General features: G+C 35.1%; 1 protein-coding gene across 3 annotated transcripts in view; it reads left to right on the forward strand.

The window, feature by feature from the left end:
* Positions 1-21,944, forward strand: part of MAPK10 (mitogen-activated protein kinase 10) — a 163,513-nt gene that overhangs the window by 67,586 nt on the left and 73,983 nt on the right. For 2 of the 3 annotated variants that reach the window (XM_028124193.2, XM_028124196.2), the window contains 4 exons: positions 7,073-7,202; positions 11,645-11,703; positions 12,558-12,696; positions 13,406-13,571. In XM_028124193.2, coding sequence (XP_027979994.1) covers positions 7,073-7,202; positions 11,645-11,703; positions 12,558-12,696; positions 13,406-13,571 — 494 coding nt within the window. Of the gene's footprint in view, positions 1-7,072; positions 7,203-11,644; positions 11,704-12,557; positions 12,697-13,405; positions 13,572-16,059; positions 16,132-21,944 lie in introns of all 3 variants that reach the window. The other variant, XM_028124192.1, reaches the window with a different exon arrangement.

The raw sequence follows: 21,944 nt of genomic DNA on the forward strand, positions 1-21,944 counted from the left end.
AATGTTTCACCTTGACTTTCCATAAACTTTACTTTGAGTTATTGAATTGGATAGAAAATCAAAGTATTACTGAAAAGTACTGATTTTATATTTGAAGCATTTGATAAAATTATATAAAATTTAAATGTTTATAAAATTATTTTTCTGTTAATAGAACACATTAATAGCTTTGCTTAACTTTTTGTACATATCCCCCAAACAAAAATACCCTTAGAACTGAAAATGAACAAAACTAATTTAGAAAAACAGACATTTGACCTAAATGAAAAGTCATGTTTCATGAGTAATCTGTAAATGCATCTTTTGCAGGCTCATGTATTAAATCACTGTACTTGGGCACAGTCTTCTTGAAATAATTACTGACTTTTAAATAGATACTGATGGTCCTTTAGGAGAACTATTTTCTGGTTTTTATCTGGTTGTGCCCGAGAAAACACAAGAAATGTAAATTCAGTATATAGTATTTTAATTATATATGTGGTCTCAGTTTTCTTTATTTTTGCCAAAAGTGTTTATTGAAAAGTTAAAGAAGCTTTACTAGACACTAAAAAAGTCAATAATTATAGCTTTATGCCACACGGATGGCAAAATCTGCATACCAAGTATATTCTGACTACTCTCTATGTGCTCTCTATGTGCTTTTTAGCAGATTGACCAGCCTCACATATTTCATACCAAGCCAAACTGTAAATTCCCAAGTTTCCAACTTACCCTATCAAATGGCAGCCTGGCAGCTTTGTGGATTCTGTAGGTTAAAACATGGGTATGAACATACATGGGTGGCGCACTGAATGGTCATTAAGGGCAGCAGGGTGGGCATGAGACAACTTGTCAAATAAAATAAGAGCAAGAGAGGCAGTTACTTGCATGAACCCTATAACCCCATCTCACCGAGATGAAGCAGTTCCTCTCTGGGAGCCTTCAGTTTCTTCTCCAATGCCATCATCCCATTTTGATTTCCAAGAATATGGTTGCCTTATATCTAGGGCAGCCATCTTCTTTAGGTTCATCTATTTTTGGTGGTGACAAGTATGTTTAGCTGGTCCCATATTCTTCATCAAGATGGTAGGTCTTTGTGAAATGTCCCCTGTCACTAGTTCACTGAAGGGCTGCAAAGCACTAGTTCAGTTTCTAGTGTTTAGACTTTTGATGCTTTGATGCTGTCTTTGAGGGAGGGGCTTCTAATCCCCTTGCTGTTCCTACTTCAACTGTGTTGTCCATCGAATGGTTTTGGTTGAAATCTATGTAACTAGGCTTGGTCATCTAGGTTAGTTTGTGCATAGGTGAAATGGCTTTACTTGATGTTGAGCTCTGAGTGCAGCTACTTTCTTCGGTAATTGGACGTGCCTTTTGCTTAGAGAAAGATCCAGGTGAACTTCACAGCTTATTGCTGTGTTTGGCCATGAGTTATTGCTTGTCAAATGTTGTATTCCCCAGAAAATACCTTGTGAGATGGTGATTGCACGCAGGAGATTTATTAGGGAGTGTTTTGGGGGTTAACACCTGTTGAAAGGACAAGAGGCACAGAGGCAGAAGTTCCGCTGTGATGCAATCTCAAAGGAAGCCTCTGCTGACCCTACTGGGAGTTCTGAAGATGGAATGAGACTTCCCAGCTGTCCTGCATTGGGATGAGTTGGCCAGGTGTTTATGATCCCAGGTTCATCAGTCATTGAATGAAGGCTGCCCATGAAGAAAGCATAGTCTTTGGTTAAGCAGATACTTTTGGCTGAAATTATACCCAAACAGGGTTAAGAGCTGAGGGACTATCTGCTGGCAGCACTCCCAGCAGCTGGGATAATAAGTCCTCTATTCCTGAAGGGGACTTTTAGTGATGCAGCACAACACCTATACTTCCCTTTGATGCACCGACAGAACTCTATATCACTGGCTTTTTCCCCCCAACATACTGAGAACCAATTTGCAGAAAATCAAAAGTCAAACGTGCCTAGGGCCTACAAAAGTTATAATGTATCCCTGAAAACTGGATATGCCTAATTCTAGACTTTCCATTACGTAATGTCATGAATATTTTTATTACTTAAGTCAGTATTGTTAGAATTCTATTGCTTGTAGTCAAAAACTTCCCTGACAAAATATAAGCAAACTACTACAGCTAAGCAATTCAATGACAAAAACAACTAATCCAAAAAATCAACTGTTGACTTTTGTTAGGGTGATTAGGGAAGGCTTCTACTGAGGAGATGGTATTTGGGCTGAAACCTGAATCACAAGATGGAATCAGGTGAGGATGTGGGAAGAGCCTTCCTGGCAGAAGGAGGAATGATTGCAAAAGTCCTGAGGCAGAGATGAGTTTGGCAGGTTCTCCAACACTGTTCTCCATGGTGGAATCAGTGTGTCCATAGCATCTCTAGGGACTGTAATGTTTGGGCACAAAAGTGAGATATTTGAAGGCATTGGGAAGAAATTTTTTTTGGTAGCTTTCTTCTAAAGTCCAGGCCTTTGGAAAAGGTCAAATGAGAATGTGGGAAAGAGAAAATAAGCAATGGAGGGTGCAGCGTTTATCCCAGGATGGAATCTGCCCTGCTGGGCTATCGCTTAAGACATTTAAGATGCTGCAATGATAAGGTTTTTGAAGTTTTTAAATTTTTATTTTTATTTTTTAATACATAAAATTCTCATAAGGCCTAGAGATTTTTTAATCTTTGGCCCATAAACATGTTAATATGATCAAGAATATTTTAAATGTGAAAGGGAAAGGAAACAAGAAAGATTATCAAATGAATGATTACTTAAGAAGAAGAATATTTGTGCAAGAGGTTGTCTGCAATTGCCAGAAGGAAAAAAACAGACGCTGACAAATATGTAGAGAATAAGAGTTGCCTGCAGAGATGTGTGTGTCCCCGTGTGTGTGTTTATATAAATACATTCAAGAAAGTAATCTTAACTTTATAACATCATTAAATGACAGGAGCATAACAACAAAAGGCTATATCTTTCTTTTATAAATAAACCTGGTAGAAGTGGAAGTGAGTTAGTACCGTGTGTCAAGAAATCATGGAAAATTTTTAGCAAAATTGCTAGAAAGTTGCTGGAAGTTGTTGGAAAATCTTCATAAAGATTTACTTCTTTTCTGCATGATGATAAAAGAAAAAAAACTACTGAAAGAAAAAAAGTAAGGTATTCTGAACCAAGACTCTTAAAAAAAAGATGACTCAAGAGTAATGGGGAACTTTCAGACATGAATTTGTGACTTTTTTTTATCATCACACCACTGATGCCAGTTTGTAGATGTATTTGCTAAGTTGCTGCCAGTAATCACTGAGGAATTATAGAAGATTGGGAAAGATTGTAGTGTCATCCAGGGTTCATGGCAGGAGACAGAAACATTTGAAGTAGGCAAAGATTAATATGGTAAATTGGGTGCTTGCAAAATCATTGGAAGGCCTGGAGAAGTGGCCTCTAGTTTGGGCTTCTTGGAATGACTCGCAGACACGAGACAGCTGAGTCACCAGGGGACCTCCCACCTCTGAAAGTATCCTAGAACCACTGAGCTTCCAGTTACAATACATGCATGATTTTAACTGAGATTTAGGAATCATAGAGCTGAAACTGTGCGCTTGTTACTACTGTTGTCACTACTCCATGATGCTGGTGACTGGAATCCACTGTTGCCTTTGCTTCGATTCCTTTTCTCACCCCTGAATTTGAAGAATGAATGACTGCTTGCAGAAGAAAATTTCACATTGCCACGAGACCTTGCTTGCCAACCAAGAAATGGTAGAAGATGACCACCCTCACTTTTGCCTTACAAATCTCTCATAGTAGCATCTACATGGTAGGACCTTATTGGAGTCCAGAGCACTAGCTGCAAAAGAATCTGGGAATTGTACATTTAACTCCCAAGTCTCTTCCATCCAAGAAGACATGATACAGGGTGGCAAATGGAAATTCAGTGAGCCAAACCACAGTATTCCATTCGGGCGTAGACAGGCAAACATTCTTATTCCTTTAAAGGAAAGAAAGAGATAAGAGACATCTGCTTAGCTTGACATTGGTCTTAATATTGGTTAGAAAAGACACCCTGTGAGCCATTAAGAAAGGATGTAGCAATCACTGGGAATAAGGGTTCATTAAAAACAAATCATACTGGATAACTTATTAAAGTGGTAAGTAATAGAACTATATGGCCATAATGTATCTAGATTTTAACAAGGCATTTGCCCTAAAATTCTATATGATGGGACAAACTTGGGAAATGTGGTCAAGATTGTGACATAGTTGAATGGATTTGTAATTAGTAGAAAGATTAAAAACTCATGATTTGTAGATAAATGTCCAATTGTAGCACATGCCATAGGAATTTCTATTTTATCCTGACCCACATTACACAATGACTCCAACAAGAAGACTGATTTTAAAAATAGCAACAGTCATTGTTTATTAAGTGCTTCCTCTAGATGAGGCACTATAGATACATTATTATCTCTTCTACTCATTGCAATAATCTTGACAGGCTGTTATCTCCATTTAAATGTGAGGAAACTAATACCAGAGAGTGTAAGTGGCTTGCCCCTAGCTCCACATCTAGGAAGCAGCAGTGCTGAGATTCATACCTAACACAGCTTCAAGGAAGAGGTAACGGAGGGAGAAAACCACAACATTTCTGGGAGACATGGGTCAGAACGTTCCAAGAACCCCAGAGCATGGCATTTTCTCAGCCATTCCACATGAAGTTGGAAGCTGGCCCACTGTCCTGCAGGATCTGGCCGGTATCTCAGGGACTCAGACTGACACTGACAAACCTTCACCAAAGGCTCCATAAAAAAAACAGATGCTGATTCACTAAATCACGAGAAATGCAATAAATAGTCAAGCTGGCTAAATATAGGTAATATTCCTGCATGCAAAAATCTGAGGGAGAGCATGATCAGAATGTTGACCCCAGAAAACAGAATCAGCCTCATGAGGGGATGCTGGTCAGAATGCTAACTGTCTACAGTCTCTGCCAATCACAATACAGATGTAAACATCTGCTTGGCTGACTGGATCCCTGGACCTACATGGAAGGACACTTCTTCAATCAGACAGTGCCATTATTTGCCTTTCTGATTCTGTTCTAGGCTCACATGAGTGATTGCTATTCTTTCTATAGATAATTTAATGACTTCAGCTAAGTTGTTTTGGCCTAAAATTTATTCTTTCTCTTTAAGGTGACTGTTTCAATTGATTTCCTGCTGATACAATTTCTTAACTTCAGAAGACAAGTTTTATTCCTGTGTTTCCAAATTCACTGTGGTTCTTGGGCACTACTGAAAAGATGTAGGTCCTTTTGACTCTTTCCTTTACCTGTGCTGCCATTGGTAGGTTAACAAGAACAGAAGAATCAGTGCTGACATGAAGAGTTTGAAAGCAGCACAGGTTTTTAAAAAGAGAGTATTTTTAATTAACATAGGCTCACTGTGATTCAGTAGTGTGTGATATTGTTATCAAAGAAGTCAAGACAGACTTAGCTGTATTAACTGTGTCAACAGAGTGAAGGAGCTAGTGAATGAACAAAGAAGTTGACAGTTCTACCCTAATCTTCAGTGACACTCCATGCCTAGACTAGCAATGTTTATTTAGTTCAGGATCCACATTTTCAGATATCAACAGACTGGAATATATTCAGAGGAAATTGACCAGATGGTGATAGGACCTGAAATCACATTCTGAAAAATGGTGGTAGGACACTGGTGATATTTAGCTTGAGAAAGAAAAGACTTAGGGGAAAAATAAGAAAAGCCAAGAGGTATTGGGTACTTGCTTATAGATTAGGCCAAGGATTGTTTTCAGTCCCTAATGGATTTCAGATATTATGCATTTACCATAATGGAAAAGCGGATACTCTTATTTCGAGAGTTACTCTGGTAGGCAGAGAAAGTCAGTAGAAACCACAGAGACAACTTTGCTTATTAGAATGATGACATTTCTAACTCTCAACAACATAATGAGCTGCCTTGATTGTAACATACCATGTTTTTGGAGATGCTCCAGTGGAAACTGGCCAAACATTTTATGGAAATATTTTGGAGGAGAATAAGTATTAAATGGAAGAATTAGTATTAAAAGGAGGCAGGGACCAGATGAACTATAAGACCTTGTCCAAACTTATCCTGCTAGTCTATCATTATCTTACAACACAGTAACCCCTTTTTGATCTTTTAGTTTAGTGGCATGAACACTGGGTTAATGCCACTTCCAATTCAATAGATCAACTGTGGGGGACACTGACTGCTGCATTCCTTCCTGGCAATTAAGACAAAATCCAAAACCATCTGAAGCTGTAGGGATGTGGGTGCAGAAAGTCTGTGAATGAGTCATTAGGTATAATACAAAGAGGAGACTCACTTCTTTATTTGATCCCCAGACCCATGTATTCTAAGTGTGGGAGAAACAGTACTGTATATGGATTGCTTTTCAAAGCATGGTTAATTTTCACTCTCAAATAGTTTGAAAGCTTCAAATGTTAGTAGCATTCATTTCTGTCTTTGTATTTAAATGCAGTTATTTATGCTTCTAAAAAACCTTTGATTGCATACCTTATTTTGAGCTTTGTTATTGTTAATGTGCACACTTCAGCATCAACCAACATGTACATTCATGGCAGTGAATGTCATACCTTAAAATCTGGTTCCTGTAAATGGGAAAGAATAATGTTCACTTAAAATAACCAAAAAACAATGGAGTTTTATAGCTAGAGAAAACCTAAATATCACATATTATTAGATGAGAAATTCAAGCTCAGAGAGATTGAATGACTTGCCACATTCACATGGCTGGACCAGTAGAAAGTAGAGCACTTTTCTTTTTTTCTTTTGTCTCCCACTCAAGGAGGCAATTATATGCCGGGGGTTTTTGGCAAGATACTCTTCTTTTTTGCTTTTCCTAGCAAGTAGAATGGTTTGATACTAGTCACTTCTAGATCTTTATTTACAGCCTGATTGGGATGTGACCTGAGGAGAAAGTATCAGAGTAGGATTCCAAAAATAGTATTTTATTTACCCATATCAGTAAGCAGAAATTCTAAGGGCTTCTTTGTTCCTAATTCTGGATTGCTCTTGGATCTCTGCAGTGCTGCATATGATGCTGTTCTTGACAGAAATGTGGCCATTAAGAAGCTCAGCAGACCCTTTCAGAACCAAACGCATGCCAAGAGAGCTTACCGGGAGCTGGTCCTCATGAAGTGTGTGAACCATAAAAACGTGAGTTGTTTTTTTTAAACCTCTGGCAGTGGGAGGTTGTGAGATTGGAGAAAGGAAATCTGTGTGCCAACTTGAGTAGGAACGGCTTTCTTTGCTTTGTCATTTCTGCCTGTTAAAATTGTTTATCCTTCCATATGCTACATTTGATTTCATTGTCCTCATGATAGCTTTCTGCTTAAAACTCATCTAAAAACCATATGGTGTAAGAGGGGATAAATTTAATAATTTCCTGCTCTGAAATTAACCATATTTGGTTATCTTGCTCCAAATTAACCAGAGAGCTCCATACTTTTTCCAAAGTAATAAAAAGCAAACAAATACAAAGCCAAAAAATATCCTACAGAACACTATATTTCTTTGTAATTTAAATTTAATTATTAGCAGGTGAAAATTTTTATCTCCTTTTTCTTTTAGCTATAGTCTGGCAGTGGCCTTCAGATGTTCACTGTGCTTCAGCATCTTGTTTTTTGTCAGGTTGGGCCTATGCGCAGGAACGTATCTGCAAAGTGCATCAGGACAGGACCATCAAGAGCATTTCTCATGGGAACTAAGTAGGGTATACCATAGGACTTTCTTCAACTTCAGAGTATAAACTTCTTCCACGGCAGACAAAGACTTCTGGAATTCTTTCTATGCTCCCATTCTTCTTAGTAAGGCTACATGAGAGATAATTCATTATTTTAATAATAACTATTATTAATAAAGAATTTATAAATATAGTGCATATAATTTATTACATATAAATATATAGTGAAAATCAATGATAAATTATTATAATAAAACTGTAAGACTAGCTATCATAACTCCCTGCCAAGTTTTTCTTAAGCATGAAAATCACACAGGATATATGAAATTATCAGTGCAGTTTTATAAACAAGTGAATTTGTCATGAGACTAACCATCTCTCACTAAGAAGAAGCAAATGTATGTATGAGAGTTTAGTTGGAAGATATTTGAAATACAAATATGTGGATTGTTTCTCCAGTGACAGTGTTTCTCTTTTCCTCTATTACTCCAATGACTTTGTGATTCAGCCATTTGACACATATTTGTTAAATAAATGAAATGTGCCCCATGTATAGATCTGATGTGAAGATTACCGTAGTGGAGATAACAGAGGCTAATCCCTGGCCATGTGGAGCTAATGTTGTACTGGGTGAGAGAAAAAGACCATCTGAAAAACAGATAGGCAAATGTAGAGAATGCCAGATGGTGATAAGCACAATTAGGGAAAACAAAGTGAAGAAGGAAAATTATTCTGGTCAGTGCTGGGTGGGTGGGTTTACTTTTTTTAAAATAGACTGAGCTGGGTGGGTGGGTTTACTTTTTTTAAAATAGACTGCATCTATCCTGTGAGACCTTTTAAAAAAAGGTCTCACTAAAGAGGTAAATTTTATGAAGTATGTACCTATCTCTAATTTGGCCATGCAAAGAACATGGTACTTCTAAAAAAGAATATATAAATGATGGAAAGGATGATTCATAAAAAAAGTCATTCTACTAAAGCAATTTGTTCTTTCAGTATGTTAAATAAAGGCAGGAACAAGATTAACCACATGGCCAGTGCAATCTATTTTTATGATAGCAGAGAAAATGAGAAATCCCATGGGCAGAGGAAAATGGATAGATGCAAGCGATGAAGCAACTGTATGGGAAATTTTGATAGTTTGTGTTTTCATATATTTATATTTCCCTGGTATTCCTTTCGAACCCCATAATGCAATAAATACATTGTAGAGAAATTCCCATGTACTTGGCGAATTTGAGGGAATCATACTCCCTGTTCTTGACTGAAATGTGGAGGTTCACATTTATGATACCTAAAAAGAAGTTCCCAGTTGAAAGGATTATCTGTAAATGGCTTTCTACCTGCTACTCCCCTTTTATGTGTGTACGTCCATGTGCATGTGGTGTATGTCTATGGAAATAAATTTCTGGAACTTGTTAACAGAGAGGAAGTTCACTTACAACCAAATGGAAGTCCCACGTTAGTACTTCTAATACTAAGTAAAAGCAGTCAGAATGTAGAACTCTGTAAATGCTGTGGAAAGTAAAGTAAAACAGTGAAGTAATCCCAACTAAATCTTTTTTTTTTAAAGATTTTATTTATTCATTTGAGACACAGAGATACAGAGAGAGAAAGCATGAGCAGGGAGAGAGGCAGAGGGAGAAGCAGGCTCCCCGCTGAGCCAGGAGCCCGATGTGGGGCTTGATCCCATGACCCTGGGATCATGACCTGAGCCGAAGGCAGACGCCCAACCATCTGAGCCACCCAGGAGCCCGCCAACTAAATCTTTAATAATAGAGAAGAGAATCCATTAAGAAAATGAATGCTTAATTCTAGGAAGTGATAGCTAATGTGATTGTGGGGCCAGGACGAACATTGCTTCACATCTGCATTTTAAGATGCTGGAATAAAGGAACCGAATTAGATTCCTGCATGAAATTGTTGAACCAAAATGAAAATACCTGTGATGCTATGTTTCTAAAGACACGATTTTCAATTGGTTAATAGAAGGAATTAGAATTTACAAGGGATCCATAGGGGAAGGGAGGGAAAAATGAAACAAGATGAAACCAGAGAGGGAGACAAACCATAAGAGACTCTTAATCTCAGGAAACAAACTGAGGGTTGCTGGAGTGGAGGGGGGTGAGAGGGATGGGGTGCCTGCGTGATGGACATTGGGGAGGGTATGTGCTATGGGGAGCACTGTGAATTGTGTAAGACTGATGAATCACAGACCTGTACCCCTGAAACAAATAATACATTATATGTTAATTAAAGAAAAAAAAAGAATTTACAAGGGAGCAAAGAAAGAACAGAGGGAAATCAAAGAAGATGAAGGCGATAAAACAAGGGAATAGGAAATGGGAAAATAAGAATACATAGTGGAGAATTTACCTTTTAAAATAATCTTGATTTACTCAAAATTGTAATGCTATTTTCTAAATTAATTTTAGAATACCTAGATTATTTATTTACCAGGTGATACGGGTTAGCATTTTCCCATATTTAAGGGTTGTTTGTGTATGGTATGTGTGTGTGTGTGTGTGTGTGTGTGTGCGCGCGCGCGTGCCCTGCGCACAGTCTCTGATGGTTTTGTTTGAACACATATCAAAATGAATTACTTTGCAAGACTGATGAAATACTAGAAAAACAGGCCCACTAAATATGTGTGATATATATACAATGGAAGATGTATCACATAGACACTTTTCAACACTTAATCACAAGTTTTAGAGATATTTTGAAAATTTTTTTTCTGTATGCATATTCCATACCCTAAGGTTGCTTTAGAAGAGGTGATCATGGTTTTCTTAATATGTTATAGCTATTGCCATATATACATTTGTGTGTATATAACATATATATGAAAATATTGCATGGCATTGTAATTTTTTTTGTCAATAATTCCTCAACAAATGAAAGCTACACGTGGCCTAAAACATTCCCTAGACTTGACTGCATTTCTCAGATATTTAAAATCACTTCATATGTTTCCATACCGCTTACAAAATTTACTAAAATTTATTAATTCATAGTTTAAAGATGTTTAAATCTGAAACTTGTACTTACCCAGTTTTATTGAAATTGTTGCATCTATCCTGTGAGTAGAAGAATATTATCCAAATTCTTTATTTTTATTTCCTACTGGCACATTAGTAGAGAATATTTAGCTGAAAGAACATCTTGAGTTGTTTATGTATGCAATATATTTGGTAATGTGACAGAGTTGTTGTTTTTTTTTTTAATTTACTTATGCTAGAAGGTAAACTTCTTTGCTACTTAATATATAAAATAACCAAAGCAGGAAACAAAAAATTTAAGAAACAGAATTTCAATAACTTTTTAAATACATTTTTCACTAAATTTATTATTGATATCATCTAGGATATACCTTTTCCTAACATATCATTATAGCATTAGTTTAAATAATATTTGTGCGTGAAAGAGAAGCCAAAAAACTAAAGTAGCAACACAAAAAAATCTCAAATTAAAGCACCACCTTGTTCATTTGGAGGAAAAACATGACCTTGCTATATCTTGTTGGGTATTTTGCTGCTGCCCATTTTTCTTACATGGCTTTTCTTCTTTTTTTGCTTATTAATTACATTACAACTCTGTATTCTACCAAGGAGGATCACACTCTAAAGCAATACCTCAATTATATATCTTCTTTGACTTTTCCTTCTGCCTAAGAATTTGAGCTTTTTAATTATATTTAACCTGAAGACATATATCGTGTGTCCTTTCTGAATACATTTTTCTATGTTCTGTGAGACAGTTCTAGAAATTTTTTTCCAACTTTTCTATTTCTGCCATAACACTAGTATATGACTTTGAGTTGGGTTAAACACTTGTTTAAATGCTTTTTAAATAATTTGTTCTCTCCTTTTTTCTTTCTCTCCTTCCTCTGTCTCTTCCACTGTTTCTTTTCCAGATTATTAGTTTATTAAATGTCTTCACACCCCAGAAAACATTGGAGGAATTCCAAGATGTGTAAGTAACAAAACTCATGAAGGAAGAGAGAACACAGCACTCACATAACTCAAGGGAAATTGACAAGATCAAGGGATGAAATCCCTTGTAGAGATTAAAGGGAGATAAGAGCTAACAGCAAATGAAAGGGATCTGGTGATAGGACAGAAGGTTCTGTTTCTGGTGTTACTTCCTGGAAAGACACTTCTGCTTCTTTCTGGCCTTCTGGTGCTTATGCTTTATTGTCCAATGTTCTTGGTTCAATCAGAGAAGATTTATTATTTATTATGTATTTTTTATTATCAATTGACGCTGTGAGCTTTCTGGGATGAATCTATTCACTTTGAGAAATAAATTATAAGAGGGACATGTTAAAAATCATCTTAAAATCTTTATTTCTACTTCTGTGGTGTCTTTGATTTTGTGCAAAAAGAATCTATCTAGTGACATTAACAGAGGAGAGGAAGTGGATCCTAGTACGTTGTCTCATTTGACACAGATACATTGCATTTAATAGAAGATGCTATTCTGATTTTTTTCTTATTTGTAATCATAACACTCCAGAAAGAACTCAGGGAATTCAGGGAAAAGTGAGGACAAGATGAAGGTAGAAAATATAGGGGCAGGGGGAAAAAAGAAAATATATGGGCAGGAACCACACACTAATAAATGCTGCTTCTGCTAGTCACCTTGTGGTAGAGTTACCATGGCTAAATGTGTGCAAAAATAGTTGGAAGTTCTTCATATTCTTAATTGAGTCAGACGTAGAGCTGGGAAGTTTGGAAGACTTACAGATTTAGGCGGGGATTCTGACCTCTTTGAAGGACTTCACAGATCTTGTGATTTGGAACTAATCTTGTGGATTTACCTTCCAGTTACTTAGTAATGGAACTGATGGATGCCAACTTGTGTCAGGTGATTCAGATGGAATTAGACCATGAACGAATGTCTTACCTGCTATACCAAATGTTGTGTGGCATCAAGCACCTTCACTCTGCTGGAATTATTCACAGGGTAAGAATACCCTCTCCAGAATTATAATTAAGGTGTTTTTGGAGAAGAGAAAGAGCAATTGTAGGTTATTTTCTTTATGTAGGAAGGGTAGGTTGAATATAATGTACTTCCTCATTTCTTTTAAAATAGAATTAACACAAAGTTCACTAATGTACAGAAGAAAATTTTAGCTACACTGTAGCTGATTTTGTTTGCACTTTGTTTCAGCTCATTGAGAGTCCACTTCTGAGAAGCCTCATGTTTTCTAGCCCCTTGATTGGCAGAGGTCATATGTGTAGCTGGAATAAGACTGTTCGTTTCCACAGCTTGTTTCTGGCAGCATTAAGACAGCTGCCCTGATCTGCTCTTCTGTCAGGCCTAGAAATGAAAAATAAGATGAAAGGTTTATGTTGCCACAAGGAAAAACCTAACAGAGGACAATAAATGACATGTTATTTATTCTAAAACCTCTTCCCAAGATGATCCTAAATTGTAAAATTCATAGTCCAATTCCCTTCTGGGCTTAAGAAGTTTTTGAACATATCTTAAAAATATCAAAAAAACATTGTAAACTTCTTTGGGGCAGTAATCATTTGCTTCATATAGGGCTTTGCAGTCAAGGGGGGCCCTCTCTGTACTATTGCAAGACTGCCGTATTGATTGAGTAGATAGAAATCATATGTTCCATTTGCTGCTGGCTTTTAATTTCTTCTCTTGTTCCTACCATCAGGATTTAAAACCAAGTAACATTGTAGTCAAGTCTGATTGTACGTTGAAAATCCTCGACTTTGGACTAGCCAGGACGGCAGGCACAAGCTTCATGATGACTCCTTATGTGGTTACACGTTATTATAGAGCCCCCGAGGTTATTCTGGGAATGGGCTACAAGGAGAATGGTAAGGAGGCTTCTGCATAGCAGCCACACAAACCATGAAGAAAATGTGTATACATCTTAGATGGTCAAGGGCAATGTTCTCTCTCATGTATATGAATATATATTTTTAATAGGGCTGCCAACTTTCATATTTAGAAGGTTTTAAAAAATAATACTAGGAAGAATCACTCATAAAAAATGTGAAGGATATTTCTTAAAGTAAGCTTTACTACAAGAACACTAACATGTTATGGCCAAAAAGAATTGTGGATGGAATCTGATTAAACAGTCAAGCAGATATTGATTAGCACACATGCTGTAGATATTGAGACAAATTGCTGTTTGGGTTGGAGCTTAGCTCAAAGTGAGTATGAAAACAGGAAGTAGTCTCTTACATTTAGCCATTTGGCTTCATGGCTATCTTAGATTGATGGCTCTAGTCCTAGGAAAAGACAAAAAGATGTCTTAAGTCCTTGGAGCAAGAATCTTACAAATGCTCAAAGTATAGTCAATTTAGAATAATCCAAATTGTTCAAGTTAGATAAGAGTTTCTTTAATGCTTTAAATTGCTCTGTGAGTAATATTTAGGAGAGAAATTACCTAGTAAATTTTTATAAATTCCAAATCATAGAGAAAATATTAAATTTTATATTACTGCTTTCATTAAAAAAATCTAGTATTCATGAACATTTTAAAAGAAAAGAAAGATTCTCCAAAATGTATTACAATTTGATTTTATTAAAGACTTTATAAGACACTTATTAAAATGCATTGCCATTTACTATTTTGAAAAGAATACCTCTAACAAGTAATGTAGCATATTAAAAAATATATCTAATAAATTTAAGAATTAAAATTGTTTTAAATTAGGATTGTATATATATGATCAATGTACCTTGCATGGTTATTTTATGTTTTATTCTATTTAATTCCTAGCAGTCTATTTTTATAAATTTTATAAAAATAACTATCCATGTATTTTTATGTGCAGGTGCCAAAGGGTAACTTTATGAAAATTCCCTGGTCACCAAAGTTTTAAAAAATTTCATTGTGTACTTTCAGATTAGAAGAAGGCCAATACTTCTGTGTATTTGTGCAGAGGAAAGGGAGAAGTCAGCTCTTAGGAAGGTCAGGTTCACTTTGGTGAGCGAAGGCAGGATTCTGTTACCCTTTAACTTGGAACAGGCAAATCTAGTCCTCTTCCCAAGGTATAATACCACATCTAACTTACTTGGAAAAGAAGATATTTGTATACATTTTTCACAGGTTATTTGTAAAAATTCAAAGGGGAACCAATTTAAAAAAATCAAGAAATCAAGGCTCTACAGAGGTCTGGGGGTAGGATCTGAATTTGCCTATTATGGCGTTATGGATCTTGGCTGCACAAATGGCTTATAATTTCTTCCCTCTTCCTTCCCTCACCAGAAAAGGTTGCAAGTTACTGCCTTAGTGTTTCCACTTCTCTAGATCTGTGAAGGTATAGCTAGCACCCTTGTGCTGTGCTGCCCTCTTGCCCTATGAGTGCAAAGTTATCATGCAGAAGAACCCGCTTGTTCCTCCATCAGGCATGCCCAGCTGTCCTGTGCACCTACCCCTGCCTTCCTTCCCCAAGGAGCATTTCAGCCTAATGTTTTTGCCCCAAAGTTCCCTTGGTCCTTACTAAAAAGCAAGTTGGAAGAGGGTAAAGATTGGTAAGAGAAGGTGAACATGTTTGGTTAACAAGTATGACAATTGAGAAATAAACAAAACAAACAAATAAATAGAACAATTTTTAAACACCTTTAATACTTTTTTTGCTTTACTTCCAGATGATTCCTTTATACATGTGTTAATTGGTCATATCTTTATTCTTGAAATACTTCAAATAGAAACTAAAACTGTTATTTATTTACAAGGATAACTTCTGAAGGAAAAACTAAGTCCTGAACACCAGGAATTCCAATACATCTGCCTTGAAACCACGGTTTCAGCTGTTTCCTAGTTTCTTGGATTTGCTTGCATGTACCTTGTTTTGAACCAGCCAACCAACTAACCAACCAACCAAACAAACAAACAAAAACAAAGAGAACAAAAGAGTGGTCTCTCGTTGCCGTTGCCCTATTCCACGTAACTGAGTGGAATAGAAAATGGAAACAGCCACCCCTCCAGGTTGATTAAAATTATTTTTGTTACATCCAACAAATGGTCAAAAACCCCTATGTCTTTTAGCCGCCGCCTGCTATGGAAATACTTTTGGTGTAGCTTCTGTGTTTCCATGTCACCCCTTTATGGCACTACAGAGGCAATCTAAGATACCCATAAAGTAATTTTTAAAAATTAATTTGAGTTCTCATACTAAACATTGTTAATGTCATATTACAGTGCTGGTTTCATTTGGGGGTAACTTTTGGTGGGAGACAAAAATTGTACCTTCTAATCAAACTGTTCTTTTTCCTCCTCCTTCAGAGATCAATTATCTTAGTTAACTTTACTTTCCTTCCTTTTCTTCACTTCCCTCTCTCCTGTTCTAGTGGATATATGGTCTGTGGGATGCATTATGGGAGAAATGGTTCGCCACAAAATCCTCTTTCCAGGAAGGGACTGTATCCTTGTACCTTTTGCTGCAGCTTTACCTGTTTTGTTCTCTCTCCCTTTAAACACATAATGATTTTACCAGGAGAGTAAAGATAGAAGCAAAAAGTTGGGTAAGTGGTGTAATTGTGATTAAAAAACAAAGTGATGATTTATATAATCTGACCAGTACTGAATACTACCTACTGCAATGATTTGTTTTAATTAAATTTTCAGTGGGCTTTTTTTCTTTAAATTATTTTCTTGTCTGTAACTCAAAATAGCAATGCTATTTTTTTCATAAATAAGAGAGGTCACCAAATCCCAAATTATTAAAATATCTTTATCTTTATAATTAGCAAAAGAAGTCACTATTTGCAAGTATTTTCCATCTTTTTTCTAAAGCCATTTTATGCTTCTATAACATTTAGGCATATAATTTCTCTCCTTGCTGACATCCTAAGCTTCTTTCTAGAGTTTCATTGATTTGAATTACTCTTGACACTCTCCAGTCTTAAATAGGTCAATATAGCTTATCCTCCGTACAACATGAACTTCCACATTTAAAAATCATAATTATTATGCAGATTTCCAGAGATTAGCTGGGTTTAAAATAGGCTTGGAGATATGACTGAGACCCAGATAATTGCTTTTCCAGTGAAATTTAGAATTTGAAGAAGTAGTGTTTATTTGAGTTCTACCACTAAGTCCTGTACTAGATTCCATCAGGAATTTCTGGGAGAGATATTTATGATTTAGAATTATTAAATGAGCTGGCATATTTCTGAAATGACAAAAAGTTCATTCTCTAACAAAGTCACATATTAGTGTTTGTACATATAGGTAATAAAGTTTATATATTAATAGAGAATATACTTTATACATATAGAAATACCCTGCTAACACACAATCATGCAAATCTATGTACAACAGTTGCCAACTTTAACAGTGATAATGCAAGATTGAGTTCAGTATATTTATTATATGTGAAATTTTTTAGAAACTGCCAATAAATATGTGGTCCATAATTCTATTAAATATTGTATCTGATTAATAAGAAAGCTCTATTAAGGAACTCTTTTATTATGTAAGAAAGATTATAGTTGTTATTTAGTAGACTCAATGAGAAGTTTATACCACCATGAGCACTCATTTATGTAGGCATTTATTTATTCTGCTGGATATCAGTAAGATATTCTCTAAATTCCAATAGTAAAGCAAGAGTAATGACATCTTCTAGAACTATTCTGTCCATTAGGTAGCCACTAACCACATGTGGCTATTTAGCACTTAAATTATGACTAGTCTGAATTGAGATGTATTTTATGTGCAAAATGCATACTAGATTTTGAGGCTATAAAAAGAAAGCATTTAAAATATCTCAATAATTTTATATTGATATTAAAATGATAATAGTTCATTTTACTTTTATTTTAAATTATTCACATTTTGAGGATAAATTATATATCCTAGGTAGTTGACTTGAACACTATTATAATTCACATTCATATGTAAATGTATTGATTTCATATAAAAATAGAAGTGCGTGTATGTATGTATCTGTATATGCTTTTTTCTTTGGGGTATAACATATTTCAGACCAAAAAAAAAAGGAACTTCTCAATCAGTACTCAAAGTGAAGTTGCACAGCTACATCTTTATAATGCACTAGTTAGTGGAAGATAAAAAGTCACAGAATATCTCATTTCCATGTGGTGTTGTTATAGGTCACTTGATTGCTATGTGCCACGGTTCTCTGAGATCTAATATAGCTCCTCAGGATTACTTTTGTCCTATTTTAGCAGTATTAAATTTAAAAGCAAATAAAATTAGAAAAAGCCAAAATACCCTTCGGAAAAAAAGGCAAACAAAAATAATAGCATCATATTGGTAATTCTCTATTCTTCCAATGATTGTTTCTTGGAGGTCTTTTTTCCCTTTTATTATGGTTTGTTTCAGGAAAATATTTGGAACTGAAAGTAAATTGTGCTAAAATCAATACATAGAATATATATCCTTGATAAGTGATCCTAGAAATTGAATAAACTCTAACACAAAAATTTAGATTGTGATAAGGATTTGCATTCAGTATTCTTTTATCTCAGTGATGATCATATAAAATAATGGTCTTTGATAGCCTACTGCCATATATGATAATGAGCCTGCATACAAACTTAAAAGTCAATGGAAAAGTTACGTAAAGACATTTATAGTGGAAAACATCTTGCTTATGTTAAATTTTACTTAAATAGGAGTAAATGATTTCCAGATAAATCATGTTAGAAGAACTGCCATCTTTCTGAAAATGTTTCCATTTAGATTTAAATCCTTAGTTCATTTTACCTATAATTAAAATTATAATTTAATTTCTTAAGTCATGACCATATTTAAAAATTAAACTGTAGTATCCCTATTGAAGAATGGATTACATGTACTCAGTGTTTTTGAGTGGAATTGTTTCATTAATCTTTACATGAAGTTATTATAAGCTTATGATTAGAGTTTCCCACCAACAATCGAGAGATCAGAGCATTGAATTAACTTCACTAACCATGATGATCAGATACAAGTTTTGGGGTTGATGGAGTATTTATGGAGAGAAGAATCATACCAATGTTTTATCATATTTGAAATGATTTCAGCATTTAATGGAAGTAATATCAAAGTGTAACATATGCTAATTGACTTCTTCCAAGATTCTTCAGAGACATAAAAAAAAGGAATCATAAGTTCCCTTGACTTTCCCTTATAATTATTCAGAGTAATTTCTATTAAATTTCTCTGAGGCTGAAAAATTATTTGATAATACTCTATCATCATAATCAACAGTATTCCTCTCTCCCACAGAACTTTATAATGTTCTTTTTCTTAATCTGAACCTACAGCAAAAATAGTAAAACACCTTGACAAATTGGGAAATTTTATGAAATTATTAGTGATGACTGAAGTTTTAGCTATTTGCCTGCATTAAAACTGTCTTTGCATTTTGAGAAACACTGTGTGGGTTTCTTAGCTATTGATATGATCCAGATGATATCACAGGTTAGTTTCTTGATTATGAAAGTGTTGGCAAAATACATACATATATATATGTATTTGCTTTTCCATTAATTTGCTGATTTTTTAATATCCAAAGGATTATTTATAAAATATTTGTTTTTATTGTTTGAATAGTTTAATTATACAAACATACACTATTACACACTTGATTTTTATTACAGTGTTATGATTAAAACCTATTTCATAGGTTATATTTTGACATATAGTATTACTAAAAATTCTTTGGCCCATGACAAATTTCAAGTTAGCAGTAAATATATGAGGTCCATTATTTTCTTTAGTCCAACGATCATAAAAGAGGTATCAGTCACTTTGCATTTCATTCAGATTTTGTTTCTTTCAAAAATAACTTAAAGTTAAGCTTTCTTAGAAGTTGTGTTTTTCTTTAAAGGGATATTTAGTCACTGACTCCCTCCGGCACCCCAAGCCCCAATTAGGGCATGCCATATTCTTGATTACTGAAGTTTCATAATACCAGTAGAATTTTCATATAATACAAATTCTTTCCTGAAGTCTACTTCTTTTAGATATATTCTTTTTACCTTTTGTCTTCCATTCTACTTCAAATGGCAACAGCTTCTTTGAGCAAGCCCTGTGAAGTCCTTTATCTAGGGTTCTTGGCCAGAGTTCCCTGGAACTGGGTGATATTAAAAAGAGGCACACTGCATTCATTTGAAATTGCTAGACCTCAAGATATTATCTCCAATTAAGGCTGGATCGGACTGCTAAAATAGCCCCTTTTTCTTTTCCCTCTGAAGACATGAGAAATTTCAGTTAGAATGAAAAGGATTTACATATAAACTTGCCAAGGAGCCAAGTTATTAAGGAACAGATAAACGATCTGCCAAAAATATGTTTGAGTAAATAAAGAAAACATCCTCAAATTTAATAAATGTCATATCTTTTTTAAGCTTGAACAGTAAAATTAGGAATAATCAAAGTAAAGTGAATAAAAATTAGAGGTGTGGATTATTATATCCATATAACACAGATAGATATTCTCACTCCTTACCTCTTTGAAATAACCATGCATACTTTCTAATAAACTTTTGCAACTAATACATTACTATAGTCTGAGTCTTTTACCTAATATTAAAGTAATACAGTATTATATCAAACCATATATGATTTATGACCTTAAATAAAGGTGTGAAGTAAAACTTCGGTCATTCTTTCATACCCGTAAGCACGTTGCAGATGATCATTAAAAAAAAAAAGCCTTTTCACCTTTATTTCTTTGTACTTGTTTGAAAGAATATATTTCACCATTAATTTGTTTATTACTCTTTTATTATTATTTTGAGGAAATCTGAGTAAGACAGGGATCACTAGAGTGGGAACTCCAGATCGAAGTGATCTAAAAAGATGGAAGGAGGACATAGTTATAAGAGGAAAATCCCTCTCCCCGGAAATTGAGACTAGGCCAGAGTACACCAGAGGGCGGGATAAAGCATGATGGTCATAAAAGGAGTTCAGAGAGATAGATTTCAAGGGAGCAGCAAGCCAGGATGGACTTCCAGGGTGGAACGGAAGGCAAGAAATTGAGGAGCTGGACCTTGACCCCTTGATGTCTCAGAGAGTAGCTACTGAGCGCTAGCATTCACAAAGCTCCACTAGGACTACCAAGAAGTTCCCTGTCTCCTGGAAATTCATACAGAAAAGTTTAAAAGCATGTTATTTTTCCCTATCCCTCTATAGTTCTGTAGACAATGTACTGAGTGATTTTTTTTTAAATGAAGTGAAATATTGAGGGGAAAACTACAGACAATAAAACACATTCTTTAGTCATTACTATGATATTCCATTGAAACTGTCCTGGCCCCAGGTGGCCCTTAGGACAGAGTACGTGAACAGTGATACCTACTGTGTGCAACACTCTTTCTCCCTTCCGCCGTCCAGTGAAAGTCAAACTTATACTGCAATAGGGCTCCAAGAACTGGCTTCTGGTCCTGTTCACTTTGGTCATGTGAGCCCCCAAATTTTAATTTACTTTATAAAATACCCATTCTCCCTATCTTACAGGATTGCTGCGGTGATAAGACATTAGATGTTTACAAACATACACATACCTACAAATACCTTCAAAGCTAAGAAACAAGATTTATGTTATAAAGTTAATTGGTTTGGGGACACTCCAGCCCAAATAAGCTTCAAATTGAATTAGATAAATAAAAAAAAGAAAAAAAGAAAATAACTAAAAGGCCACCTAGAATAAAAAAATTTCTATCAAAGGATGAGAAACAAAAATTATCTGTGAATTAGACAACAGTAAAAAGAAAGAAAAATAAAGTTTGCCACTCACTAAAATACTTCTGTAATCTGATGTACAGAATGAAGTGAAGATACTGACACTGGTGATACTATGAGACATCTGGAGCCAGTGTTTGCTGTTTATTGATCAGAACAGTGAAAAGTGAAAAGGAAAGTTTAAAGAAAAACACATTTTTCAACATTAGGATTTCTTTGAATTACTTATTTCTATATACTACAGAATTACATGGATTTTGAAAGATGACATTTAAAACATTGGTGCAATAAAAAATTATTTAGGTCTTTTTTATGGCAAAATATTTTGTAAGTTTATCAGTCTATTGTTTTATTTGTAATTTAATATGAAGCTAAAAGTTTTTATGGCTTTGCTATAAGTTTCAATGGGTTTTTTCTGTTTTGTAAAAAAGCAAATCAGAAATATAAAGTGTTTTAAATAAAGGTTAAAATTAATAATATAATGACATAGAAGTTCTAAAGCAAGAAAAGCAAGTTGAACGGGTAGCCTCAAGGAGAA

This window comes from Eumetopias jubatus, unplaced genomic scaffold, assembly GCF_037043125.1.
Source record: "Eumetopias jubatus isolate StellerSeaLion01/CBP00866 unplaced genomic scaffold, mEumJub1_p1.0 scaffold_2, whole genome shotgun sequence".
Lineage (NCBI taxonomy): Eukaryota > Metazoa > Chordata > Mammalia > Carnivora > Otariidae > Eumetopias > Eumetopias jubatus.